The following is a 13,590-nucleotide window of genomic DNA, read 5'->3' as shown; positions in this document are numbered from 1 at the left end:
GGTGGATGCAGGTACTTTGTGGTTGCAAGACGGAGGTAATGACTGTAGTGTGGGGGATCTGAACGTGCTACAGTGTAATTATATCGTGTAGAAAAGCTGCACAGAGTTTACAGCATATCTTTTGTTTCCCATTCTGTTCAGGGTCCTCTGATCGATGAAGATGGGGTGACCTGGATGGTTTGGACCGCCTGTCTGAAAGCACTGGCATTATCGTCAGCAAGCTGGACTGAACTGCCATAGAGAACATGCTAGCGAGCGAGTTGGATCTGTGGACTGATTTACAACTGTCCTGTCCTAATTATTATTATTTTTTTTTAAACTGTAATAAAATCACAATTGCATATGTAATTTGTTTGAGAAGCTATGTCAAAAAAAAAAAGAAATACATTGAGGTTCTTTTGAAACCATTTATTAATCAAAAAAGAGATTTGCCAGAAGATTGTGTTTTGTTTGTGTTTCCTGTGGAACATTGTTCAATTTATTTTATTTGCTGTTTGTAGTTATAGTTGAAATATCTCTATCCACAAGGTCTAACTTACTAACAACTCTGTTTATCTTCACATTCACTCTGACAAGTCTGACTTTTAAAAATAACGCTGTTCGATGTGCCTTACTTTTTAATGTTTACTGTTCTAGTAGTGTTTCCCAACCAGGGGTACGCGTACCCCTAGATGTACGCGGGCAGTCCCCAGGGGGTATGTGGGAAGATTTTCAAAAATGTGCAAGAAATAATAATAATAATAATAATAATATTGGGGAAAATATTTACAAACAATTCATATGTTCAAGTAATTTCAATCTCAATAGGCAGGAAAACATTTACTGAGGTCACTGGTGTGAGCTCTCTAGTTTATTTTGTATTTATAGGACAATTTTTTACTTTAGTTTCGGTGTGTATTTTTTATTCACCTTCGCTCGCTCCTCCGCGGCCGCGCGCCAGAGTCACTCACGATTTCAGGTAACAGGCAGCGAGCTTTGAGTAGAAGAAAGACACTAGCTATGGATCAATGGCTGAAAAAAACGCACTGTTTCAAGCAGCAGCAACGCTAGCGGCAGGTCAAGTGAACAGGTGGAGAGAAGAAAGAAAGTCGACAAGTCAAAGTACCGTCAATTTCATGAACAGTATGTCCTCTTCGGTTTCACATCCACACCTACGGAGCCGCCTCAGCCACTATGTTTCCTCTGCGGCGATGTGCTCTCAAATAATAGCATGAAGCCAGCCCATTTACAACGGCACCTCAGTACCAAGCATCTTTCCTGTGTGGGTAAGACAGACGAATTTTACCATAGAAAGCTATCGGAATTTAAGGGAAGTCAAGAGAAATTAAAGCAAGCAACTGCAGTATCAACCAAAGCATTGGAAGCCTCATATGCTGTGTCGCTACATGTGGTTAAGTCCAAAAAGCCGATTACTATAGCTGATGAGCTAATTTTGCCTGCTGCTGTTATTCTCGCAGAAACAATGATTGATAAGAAAGCAGCTGATGCACTGAAGACTGTACCATTGTCAAATAACACGGTGTGCCGCAGGATCGATGACATGGGCGTTGATATTGTTGATCAAGTGGTGGAAAAGTTCAAACATTCCGGTTCATTTGCTCTGCAGTTGGATGAATCGACCGATGTCAGCGGGGAAGCCCAGTTGATTGGGTTTGTGCGATACAGAGACATTTCGGAAATTAATGAGCACATTCTGTTCTGCAAGAAGCTAACGGGGAGCACTACGGGTGAGGACGTGTTTCACTTATTGACAGCTTTTTCTCAGAGCACAATCTGTATTGGAAATCCTGTACTCGTGTGCACGGATGGTGCGGCATCAATGACTGGGAGGGTGAAAGGATTAATTGCCCAAATAAAGGTCAGCCCCGACGTTGAGTGGAATCACTGTATCATTCACAGGGAGGCACTGGCCAGCAAGAGAACGAGTCCTGAGTTACATGATGTTTTGAATGACGCAGTGAAAGTGATTAACTTTATCGAGTCCAGGCCTCTGAATCAGACTGTCTGAAAGGCTCTGTCATGACAGTGGGACTGAGCACCAGCAGCTACTGCTTCACACCGACGTACGTTGGCTATCCAGAGGGAAAACACTAGAGACTTTTTGAGCTGCCCGACGAAGTAAGTGCTTTTATGTGGGAGCGCTCACCCCCCCCCCCCCCCCCCCCCTTGTGGCTGTGTTCGAGGACACAGACTGGGTAGCCCGCCTTGCCTATCTTGCTGATGTGTTCAGCAAACTGAACAACCTGAATCTAACTCTGCAAGGTAAAGACACACACATTCTAAACATGTATGACAAAGTGTGTGTATTCATGAAGAAGATCAAACTCTGGGAGAGGAAATGTGAAGATGGGGACATAAGTTGTTTCCAGCAGCTTGACACCTGCCTTTCTACAGGTGATATTGACAGAGCTCCTATGGTGCAACTAGTAAGCACACATTTATCCAAACTCAACAGTGAGTTCAACTCCTACTTCCCTGACATTGAAAACAGGTCTGCCAAACATGCCTGGGTGCGTAATCCTTTCATGACTGAAAGTACAAACAACAACATTCCTACCAGACTGCAGGAAAATCTGCTGGATGTGTCCTCAGACCGTGGCTTGAAGATGAGGTGCTCAGAGACAACACTGTCACAGTTCTGGTGTGATGTGGAGAAGGAATATTCTGATTTGGGGAAACATGCACTGAATGAACTGCTGCCATTTGGATCTACATATTTATGTGAAGTGACATTTTCATCTATGACGATAATCAAGACCAAGCACAGGAACAGACTCAACTTGGAGAAAAGCCTGATAACAGCTGTTGCCACACTGTCCCCGAGACTGACAAAGCTTATGAGTGAGAGACAGGGTCAAGTTTCTCATCGATTGGTGAGTCCTCATATGTCGTACGCAAGTTTATACATATGGGTCATACTGAGAGTAGGCTACTACTATATGTATAAAATTTGGTCTTTGTTTTTGTATAACTGGTCTGGACTCTTGAAGACTGATAAATGTACAAGTATTATTATAGTAATACATGATCATTATTCACAGATAAATGACAGACAGACAAATAATATTGATATTAAACCTAATTTAGTCAAATTTACACCTAATCTAGGAATCACACCGGTCACACACACATAAGAGGGTACTTCAGGCAGGTGAAAGTGTTTTGGGGGTACAGTACCCAAAAAAGGTTGGGAACCACTGTTCTAGTAAGACCTTTGCTCATTTTGTAATTTTTGAAGAATTTGTTTAATATCAAAGTCTGAAATACAACACACAAAAAAAGGAATCCATCCGTGATGTAAAACATCTGAAAAGTGTGCATTTCAAAAGGAATTAAATTGTTTTGATGCTTCTTTTAAGACCAGGTGACAGTAATAAATATTTAAGGGCACATGTTCCAGGCTCACTGGAGCAGACTGTTGAAGGGTAGACCATGCAGGCAACTTACTCTGAGAGAGCATTCACTAATGGGCAACACTACTGTGTGTGTCATGACGAAATGTTTAAATATGCTCCTACATTCTATGCAATGGTCTATTACTGTAAGTCATTGTTCAAGGCAAATATTAAATACCATTATCTACAGCAGAGAGGAATCCAATTATCTGTATTGAAATGTTTTATGAAATCACAGTTTGGGGAGGTTAGATTTATAATGGCCATTGAATCAATAAACATTTGATGTTCAGATCATTAAACATGCATTTTCAACAAATTAACAGGTTTCTTCTCTATACTATGGAAATAGTTAAATACAGTGAGAATGTAATTACAACATTTGGCCAGCAGTTGGTGCATAAACACTATATGAAATATTACATGTTTTAATTTATTTGTGTGATTTTCACAGTAGACAGGAAAGTGCACCTGTCTGCTTCCTTGGGAGAGAGAATACCTATGGGTTGGTGTCTGTCCAAGTCTTTTACAACTGATACTTATTAAAATATTTTACAGGACTTCAGTCTTTCACTTTTCATAGTATTCTTTAGCGTAAAAGAAAACAACACTGCTTTGCCGTAACGTAACACTTCTAGCCTGCCCCCACTAAGTTAATATTATCAGTGTTTCTGTATCAGTCTAACTTTCCTAACTGGGAACTGTTCCAGTGTGTTTATATATAGCATTTTGTTTCTCATGATCATATACTATGTTACATGGTTTATCCCAAAGCTGTTTCTTTGGGATACATTAACAAACCCAAGGTTATATCCGTTTATTAAACATCTTCATAGTACATTCTTTGTTTTCTAAACATCTTCATAGTGCATTCTTTAATAAGTCAAATTAAAAAAATAAATTTTGCCCAACCATTTGTACCCAAGCACCTGTGTTAACACGGTCAATAAGGTGCAGAACAGTTAATGTTTTAAATGTTAGGTGATCATTGTTTAGTAAGCAATAACACACATGAAGGTACACCTTTAACCACCTGTCCAAACCCTACATTAAAATAGTGAACAGTATAGTTAAGGGCTGAAAAAATGTAGTTAGAGCAGAAAGAAAGAAGAAACCGCAATAATTAAATGAAGAGCCATCAATTCATCAATCTAAAAACAGTTACACTCCGTTAGTATACAAGTGATCTGTTGATTTAAAATACTTCACCAGCAGAATCATCTCATTTCAAGAAGCATTCACTGTTAGACCATAACCTGCAAAACAACTAATATGGCAATTTGACATTTCAGGACTTAATGCAAATGCAGTGAAGATGAGTTCAACAGGATGACTCTAAAAGGATTAAAGATTCTCTGAATTACAGAGCTCATCAGCTTAACACTTTGATTAAAAACCTAATTCCTATTAGGATTTAGAGACGACACAATCTTAGAAAGGTCTCAAAGAAAACCCCTTTTATGTATGTATTACATAATCAGCTTATATAGGCTAATAAAATTGTTGGATACAGTACCACATAAGGGAACACTGTTGGAATTAGCTTCTTTAAAAGAACATTGGTCATCATGTGATTAATAATTTGTACTTTAAAAGTACAAAAATTATGTCATCTATAAACTTAAATCGCAGGAAGGCAAATGTAATGTACCATTTAAAAATGAACCTGCTAACATACAGGACCTACACCAGGATTAACCCTGAAAATAAAAGCAAAGGTTTTATATATTTCTTTGAGTATTCCTAAGTATTAATTCTGTAGACACTGAATTCCAGTGGTAAGGAAACAGCCTTAAACCCAGAGTTGAAACTTAAGGAAAATTCAGACTTAAGACTGGAGAATGAAGGGTTGCAAGGACATCCAGATGGAAATTCAGGGAAGTTGGACACATCGGTGAACAGGTACAGTTGCAAACTAATCCAAAGGCAATTACTGTATATATGAGGGACTGTAAAGAGATTGACTTTTGTTTTTAGAACTCCTCAGGAATACAAGCACCCCGCAAAGATTACTTTGAGACAAAACATTGTAAAGGAAATCAACAGATGGCAGCTGATGAATCCAGATGAGATAATGCATGGATGGAATCCAGGAAGCTCACCCCCCATCATTTATAATGTCTGTGATGAGGAGGAACAGTCTCCGACACTTTTTGTCTCTAACCTGTGGAATCGCCATAGCCAATGTAATGTTTGCCTCCGGAATCCCCAGCAAAGACTCGTAGCCATGCTTTTACCAGGTGAAACACTCAGATCTCTGATACTTTAAAAACTTTTAGAAAAGGTTTGAGAAAAAGGAAAAGGATACATGACATTTGTTTGACAGACCAAGACAGACTAATAAATAATAATAAATAAGAAAGTCTTGGATCAGACTGAAGGCCATTTCAAATTCAAAATAAATAACTACCTTTTAAAATCGAAATCACAATGTCCCTTCATTTTGATACAATGTTCTCATTTTAAATGCCAAACTAGAAGTATTCCCTGCATGTATTTCTGGTAAAAGTGAAAATTCAACATAAAATTATGAATTTAAGAAATCTGGATGCACAAAGAACTCCAATCAGACTGCTCAAAGAATGACTAAATGACGAGAGAAATTGCAAGGTTGACAATAAGAGTTAATATTCATGTTGCAAAATATAACTCAAGTATGTATTTAACATATTCTCAATAGGGAAGCACAGGTTACCAAGAACTGTACTTAATTATTATTACATAGGATGTGTTACACAGTTTTTTTGTAGTTGTTTTTTTTTTTTTTTTTTTTTAGTTTAAACCAAAAATTACCAAGTCAGTAAAAGGCATTTTAAAAGTGTGTGGCATTTGGTAATCTTTACGATAACACTATCATATTATTTTGTTTTCCCCATTACTTGATATTAATAAATATTAACAGTCTACGCAGTAATAAGGTTTGAAAAATCACATTAACTCAGTCTTCATTTCTATATAAAAATCATCAAAGTATATAAAAAGCAAATACAAAACACAAACATGTATATTCCTGTCTTGAATTGTCATACAATCTATGTAAAAAAAACAATAAAACAAGCAATTATTTTGTTAAATACACTTATAATATATATATATATATATATATATATATATATATATATATATATATATATATATATATATATATATATATATATATACATATACGCTCACTGCTCATAGCTCACAAAATCCAAATTGCGGTAGCTTGAATTTTGGGAATTTTAGTGTATGTGTCAAGGGGTGAAGATAGCCCCTTGACTCTCATCATAAAGGGACTGGCTTGGTGAATGATGGCCATCTAGACACTAAATCTTTTGTGGGTTAGTTCCACTTAAGTAGGTATTCCCTAAATCAGCAGTGAGTGTACACTTCTGTTAATGTTAAAAAGTAATGCTATGTATATTTTAATAACATACCACACAATTAACTATATAATCCTCTCTATAAATATGACCAGTTTACAAAAGCAAGCATTTTCAAGGCAAGAACTTCTTGCACAGCTTGCTTTAATAATCTGTAGTCACTAACAGGGAAAGCTTTAAATAATAATGAAAAAAAAAAAAAAAACTGATGACACTGTTGAACAAAATAAGAAAGTCAAATGGAAACAGACAAGTAACAAAGAGAAGTAAAAAAATTTATTGCAGTATTTGTTCCACCAGTTTTGCTGGGGATCCCTTTTCTCTTATTACCAGGGTGACCTAATACATCAAAATCTACATTTACAAAAACTCCTCCTGCAGATAGGCCACAGATACTGCATGCTTCTTTTTCAACAGAATAAATTATATCCAGGAGATTCTGCCATTTTACAGCATGGGAAAAAAACGCTTCCCTGGAAACTGAGCTAAGCTAAAGAAAGCCATCCGTCGCTAGGTTAAACTCCAAGAACACTTTATTAAGAACATTAACAGACTAATTTCCAACATTCACTTTAAGTTTATTTATTTTTTAAACAGATTTTTTTTCGAGATATAAACATTTTTTTGTTAAACTATAATACAGTGGGAGTAGAAATCAAATGAGAAGTTTCTGCTGCACAACAGCGAAGGAAGCTCCCACAAAATGTTTTTCAAACATTTCCTTCTGGGTTTTTTGTTTGTTTGTTATTTTCAGTGTCCTGGATCTGTATCTTTGTACTTCTTCACAGACCAAACTTAATATTTTTTGCCAGAATGTTGCATTTTCAAGTTTTTTTTTTTTCAGTCCCTGTTGGCTGTAATTACAAGTTCATTAGCTGGAAGTTCCATCCTTCGCATTATACAGCGATCGTAAAGTCTGAACAACTTTATTAGTCAGCTTATGTGCGCTCGTCAGAGCAATTTTCTTGTAAATGATGTCCGACTCTTTTACAGTGTCTACCCAAGGCACCAGTTTGCGTCCATCCCGTTTCTTAGCCTCAGCCCAGACTCCACTATAAGAGCCTGCCATCCAATGAACACTGTAACCGTTGCTGGTCTTCTGTATAACTCTGGCAATCTGTGGCCGGTCCTTGTACTTCGGGCAGCAGATAGCAATAACATCCATGGCTTCCACAGTTTCATTCAAGTGGCCTGCAACTTCTGCTGACTCTCCTCCCCTTCTGGACTTTCTTGACTATAAAATGGAACAAATATTTTATTAAAATTAGGGAACATTCTTCAACTACATCTTTGAAGAAACACAGACTACTTCATTTTTATGACATTATTAAATACTTACTTAAAAAGGCTTTGTAAGGCACTTTATTGCATAAATCTTAATAAATTTCATAACTAATTTCTGATATTGTGGTATGAAAGCTGGATACATTTTCTTTTGATATTTTCTATATGTCCACCACAGAAAGCCTCCCTGAGATGCCAATAACGCTATGTTAAAATGAAATCCCTCAAATGCATCTGCAGTTCAAAATAAACATTTCTTTTGCTTACCCCGGAGGCTCCTCCTTTTTCATCTCCATCGCTCTCATCATCCTCAGTGTCAGCAGCATTGTTTTTTGGACTGGCTCCCCCCAGCAGTGCGTTGATAGCTTTGTTTCGGGCATTTGCACTAGCCTCACCCTCCTCATCCTCTTCATCAGGATCTAAGTGTTCCATTAGTAACTTGAACTGAAACAAAATAGCACACAAATTAGAAGACTTAACTACACAGTGTAATATTGCTACGCTCTGCCTCTTATACAATGTGTACTATGCTATAAGGAGATAAAATACAATTCTTTTGAGGTGTTGTGAAATAAAACAATAACTAGTGCAATACAGTTGTATTTTTCTGCATTCCTTAACCCTTTGCAGTCCATTATAATTTCAGACGCATTTGTCTGATGATGTAATTGCACACAATGCTGTCACAAGTATGTTATTTTTTTTCAAATTATCATAAAAAAAGTTTGTCAAAAGCAACGCTTTTTTTTTTTTTCTACTTCTGCCAAGCGATTTGGCAACCACAATGCGTTCAAGAACAAAGAATTACCTGACAGCATACTAAATCACCCAAAATGTTTATAAACGAACAAAACATTTACTGTAGTGAAATATCTGTGTGACAAACTTCAGGCATGACAAACCAATCCAACTGTATTTCACTAAAGCCCCTAGCCAATAGAGTTGAGGTTTTGGACGTAGTGCAGCATTTCAGTATCTATGGTTGCAGTGTTTACTCAAGATTACTGTAGACCATGGTATCAAAGCACAATGCTTTACCGGAGAGCTTTCTAAATCGTTTAGCAAGACCCAGAACTCTTACTGATCCAATTATTTTATTTTAAGAATTATTTTATTTATTTATTTATTTTTTATAGGAGATGTTGATGGAATGCATGCCAGAAGGAGATGAACATTTCCTGGATTACGAACTTCTTCACACCGATATGAAGATTCTGAAGTAGATGAGTCTGGGAACATTCCAGTTTTGCTTGTTTATTTTTCAATAGATGTTAGCTATGTGAAATAAGCCCTGGTTATAAACATACTAATGTGTATATAGATAGTAAATTGTACAATTGTTTAGTATGTTACACTCGGAATAATGAATCAATTAAGTTTGCTGTTAGTGTTACCCTTTTTTTTTCACATTACTGGGTTTTCATTTTGCAATTTATGAATTTGGTCCAATGTGGTATATTACTTGCATAGCTATCAATTAGTTATTATAGATGTAGTACGGAGTATTTATTTATATTGAAAAAAAAATGCTGTTTAAATATTTGATGGTTAAAGTCCTAATTTTTCTGAAGTTTCTTTTTTTTTTTTAATGTTTGCTGTTGCTCAGACATTACTGACAATCTAACATATGTATGTAAATAAGTATACTGATGATATCTGTTATAAATTAAATATTTTAAAAGCAATTAAAAAAAATAAAATTGTGTGTGTTTTTTCTACTTTTGTTTTGGTTTCTAGTTGGGCACATTTAGATTGTACTTAATGTCAGAGTGTAACCCTTGGTATGTCCAGGTTCTACAGACACTCAGCTTTTCAAAAAAGTATCACACATTATGCTTTAAAAGGACATATACTTTAACCCACATAATCAGCTAAAACCCTGCCAATCACTTCTCAAAAAGATAGAGCACCTGTCAAACAATTGTGTGCAAAATCAAAACAAAGCAAAGAAAATATTTCTTACATCAAGATACTGTCTGATGATCTTCCTCTTAACCTCATTAGTTAATGTTGCATTAGCCATATCATTCAAAAGAAACTCCAACGTCTGTCGAGGGTTAAAATGCACTGAAGACTTCCTGTTTACAGCTTTGTCGTACACTTTCGCTGATTCAGTTGGAGAATACTTCTGGATTTTACTAAGGAAAAGAAACACACACACACACACACACACACACAAGCAAAAGAAATGTTTAAAGAATCAACATTTTAGTTACAACACTAATGCAACAACATGACGAATCTAAAGCTTACAAATGTTAAACTTATTTAAAATTATATGTCATACAAAAAGGTGCCAACATTTTTTATTGTAATTCCAAGTGACATGGTCACAGATGACCATACCTGTCAGAAAATCCATAGAGATTCTTTAGATGCTGCTTTAGGACCAGCAGAAGGAGGATTCCTTGGGAAGCATTGGCAAATTCGATGAGCGGTGTGGGATTGTCCGGTAACCTCCTCATCACCTTGTCCTCATTCTCAGTGTCAGAATCTGATTCAGAGTCTGAGTCGACACGCTGACAGGTCTTCCTGGGTCGCCTCACTGCCTCATCCTCACTGTCGCTGGTTTGCTCCTCATCCTCTTCCTCTTCCTCTGAGCAGTACTTTTGCTCTTTTGGTTTGGCTTCCTTCAGAAGGGACTAGAAAGGGAGAGCAACGTATTTACTTAAATCTTGACATTCATTCATGCTAGTTAAAAGATTTGGGCAAATGTTATTTTATATAAACACCGACACCAAACAGTTACTGATTACACTTAAACGGTGCCATTAAAATCAGCCCTGAAAGGAGCATATTCTACTGCAGTTTAAATGCTTGGAAACTAAATATTCAAACATTTTTAGCACTGATTGTTCAAATGTCTGTACATGACAAAGCATGCCTGTTTGTTTCACAGAAGTCCTGATAAAATACAGTTTACTTTATTTGTGCACCTTGCACTTGCATCCTAAATACAAAAGACATTCTGCTTGCTGTGGCCGTGCCTGTTCTGATTCCTTTTTCGGTGACTCGAGTCAGACACACTGATACTTCACAGTAACATGGATGAAAGTGGCCAATGATCATTTTGACTAACTCCAGGGGCAAGACCAATCTTTTGATCGGGGGTCTGGGGACCGCCTAGACCCCCATAAGCTCTCAGTTGTACATGCTCTCAAGTGCATTCTGATCCATTTTGACCACTTGAGAAGCAAATTTGAACTTGATATTTAAATTACTTCACTTACAACTTGTCATTTTTGATCATGGTCCAACCTCATGAAATCACATAAGGCTAGTTAAACAGTTTTTGAAATGTTACTCAAACCTTTTACATATATGCCCAATTCACATATTATTCATTTTATAAAACCTCACCTGCAAAAATCACTGAATTAACCATGTATAACACGATCACGTCCTAGTACAAATGCAAATGGTTGGCGGTTTAGACCGGTAAAGATTAGAACAGTGTTGGCAATAAAAGGCTAAGTGTGTTTTTCACCAGCAATGTATTCAACCATCACACTTTGTAGTTTTCTAGTCAGATCACTGTAACTTGTAATCCAGGTAATGGACACTGTCCATTTATTTATTAATTTTTAAAAGATGACACCTAGCCATCATAATATACTATATATTGCAAAACATAACAAACCACAAATGAATTTGACTCAGAAGGACATTACATGTAGCTATCTGATAATCAGTGCAGGTCTATTTCATCCCACATTTCCATCCCAGTTATATTTATGTGTCAAAAGTTTATGATTTGCTGGCAGCCACTTTTTTTTCTAACAGGCTCTAGAAAGCATGATCAATCTTCGGTGCTTAGCAACAGTAGATTAAGGCTAGTCTTACGTAAGACCCTCAAGGTTTTGCTTTGTGCAGCAGCCTTATCACAAGGTCTTTCCTCAGATCAATTTAACTGGAGTCTGAGACTTAAGTCAAGACCTTTTTAGTGCAACCGACCCCAGAATATACACTTTTAGGTGACTAATTTTATTTTTGTCATTAAAAAAGTTTTTTCTTCATCATGACGTTTCTATCTTAAGAATTTGGCTACTAATCCTAGAGCGGGTGAAGCAGGCCGGCTGCCTCAATGAAGAGTTCTGCTCAGAGTGCTCAGTGCTGTTCATGAACTTTGCAGTTTTCAACTCGTTGTATAATCGAATACTATTCAGTGAAGCACAATCTTCCTGCATTATTTAGAAATGTATATACAAATCACAATATTTTGTTTCATTTCCCTTTAAAAAAACGACAATTTCAGAAATATCACCACAGATGTTTTGAAACTCGTAAAAATGTAATCAAAATATAATACCATGTAAAATGTATTTCTTTTTTGCTTATACTATCTTCCAGGGATCTCAAAACTCAAATGTGTCAGTGACGATCCCTCAGTTATATACCGCATTTTGAAGTATAGTACTACGACCAATAATATATTAACAGGATCAATAAGCTTTAGTAATTCTTCCTTATTTTGTTGAGTATGCCTTTATCTGATGAATTACTGCTGCCTACCTCTTTAAAGGACTGCAGTAGGTTACTGCCTGAGACAGAAAGCGTGATGTCAATGTGATGCATTACGAAAAGGGGCTCCTCCTGCGTCTGGAATGGGAAACAGGCCAGATTGTCCGCTATGTACAACAGCATGTTCACGTCAGTTTTCTGTAGGGTTGAAAGAATACACAAATACATTTGAATACATAAATGCATTTCTCTCAAACATTTTCTACACATGCATACATTTATTTACTTCTACTTTTTGGTCTTTAAGAACATAATTCAAGAAAACTATCAAACAGTCAACTTCATTAAAAAGCAAAAAATGTGAAGGTTTTACAATTTGCTAAATTTGTTTAGGTATGATCTATATACACTGCAGCAAGAACAGTACTGATTTTTCTTAATTCACACGCAGATATTTTAAAAGTCCCTTATACTCACTGCACTGTCATCAAAGAGGTTGAGCAGAGAAATAAGAAATGCTCGTCTGTGCTGGCGGTTTCCACGGACCATGGTGAAAAGGTGGGAACACAAGGCAGTGTTTTGCTCATCCTGTCTGAATCCCCTTATTATTGTGTTGTGGGCTGCCCAGATTGCCTGTTGTACCTGGTATGACATCTTTATCCCAGCCACAGCTTTCATCTAAAAATGTAATTGTAACAGCACGTAAAACACATCAGCAAGTAAACTTCAGATACCAGGTGAAAAATAAGCAGCTAAGCAGGTCTGCCCTTTACATTAAGAAAAGTGGATCTAAAACATACATTACTTCAGTATAAAATGTGCTTTACTTACATGAATAAAACCTGTGTATTTCTTATCAATTTCAATCAACTGCTGGTCAGATTTGTTCCTCATGGTAGGCTCAGGATCTGTACCCATGGCTATCAGGTATGGCACACACTGAAAGAGTATACATACATAAAGTAAATAATCAAAACAAGGTCCACTTGTGGCGATGCAAGACCAAGATACTTAAGTCACACAAAACCCAAAGTACTTGTTCTGCATTCACAGAATGGAAAATATGTATAAAAAAAAATAATTAC

The 13,590-nt window shown here is 36.6% G+C and overlaps 2 protein-coding genes across 7 annotated transcripts in view; one reads left to right on the top strand and one right to left on the bottom strand.

Moving 5' to 3' along the window:
* Positions 1-1,776: 1,776 nt before the first annotated feature.
* Positions 1,777-9,996, top strand: LOC121304883 (SCAN domain-containing protein 3-like). Its single transcript, XM_041236303.1, has 2 exons — positions 1,777-2,873; positions 9,181-9,996. The coding sequence occupies exons 1-2, from the start codon at positions 2,286-2,288 to the stop codon at positions 9,265-9,267; spliced, it is 675 nt and encodes a 224-aa protein (XP_041092237.1). The 5' UTR covers positions 1,777-2,285; the 3' UTR covers positions 9,268-9,996.
* LOC121304841 (nipped-B-like protein) overlaps positions 7,015-13,590 on the bottom strand; it is a 65,703-nt gene continuing 59,127 nt past the window's right edge. For all 6 annotated transcript variants that reach the window (XM_041236254.1, XM_041236261.1, XM_041236276.1 and 3 more), the window contains 7 exons: positions 13,337-13,444; positions 12,983-13,183; positions 12,557-12,703; positions 10,391-10,686; positions 10,008-10,182; positions 8,312-8,488; positions 7,015-7,994 (listed from right to left, as the gene is read on the bottom strand). In XM_041236254.1, coding sequence (XP_041092188.1) covers positions 7,632-7,994; positions 8,312-8,488; positions 10,008-10,182; positions 10,391-10,686; positions 12,557-12,703; positions 12,983-13,183; positions 13,337-13,444 — 1,467 coding nt within the window. In that variant the 3' untranslated portion in view covers positions 7,015-7,631. The remainder of the gene's footprint in view (positions 7,995-8,311; positions 8,489-10,007; positions 10,183-10,390; positions 10,687-12,556; positions 12,704-12,982; positions 13,184-13,336; positions 13,445-13,590) is intronic.

This window comes from Polyodon spathula, chromosome 2 (assembly GCF_017654505.1).
Source record: "Polyodon spathula isolate WHYD16114869_AA chromosome 2, ASM1765450v1, whole genome shotgun sequence".
Taxonomy (NCBI): domain Eukaryota; kingdom Metazoa; phylum Chordata; class Actinopteri; order Acipenseriformes; family Polyodontidae; genus Polyodon; species Polyodon spathula.
The sequence above is the reverse complement of the archived record's forward strand: the minus strand, read 5'-3'. Positions and strand labels throughout refer to the sequence as shown.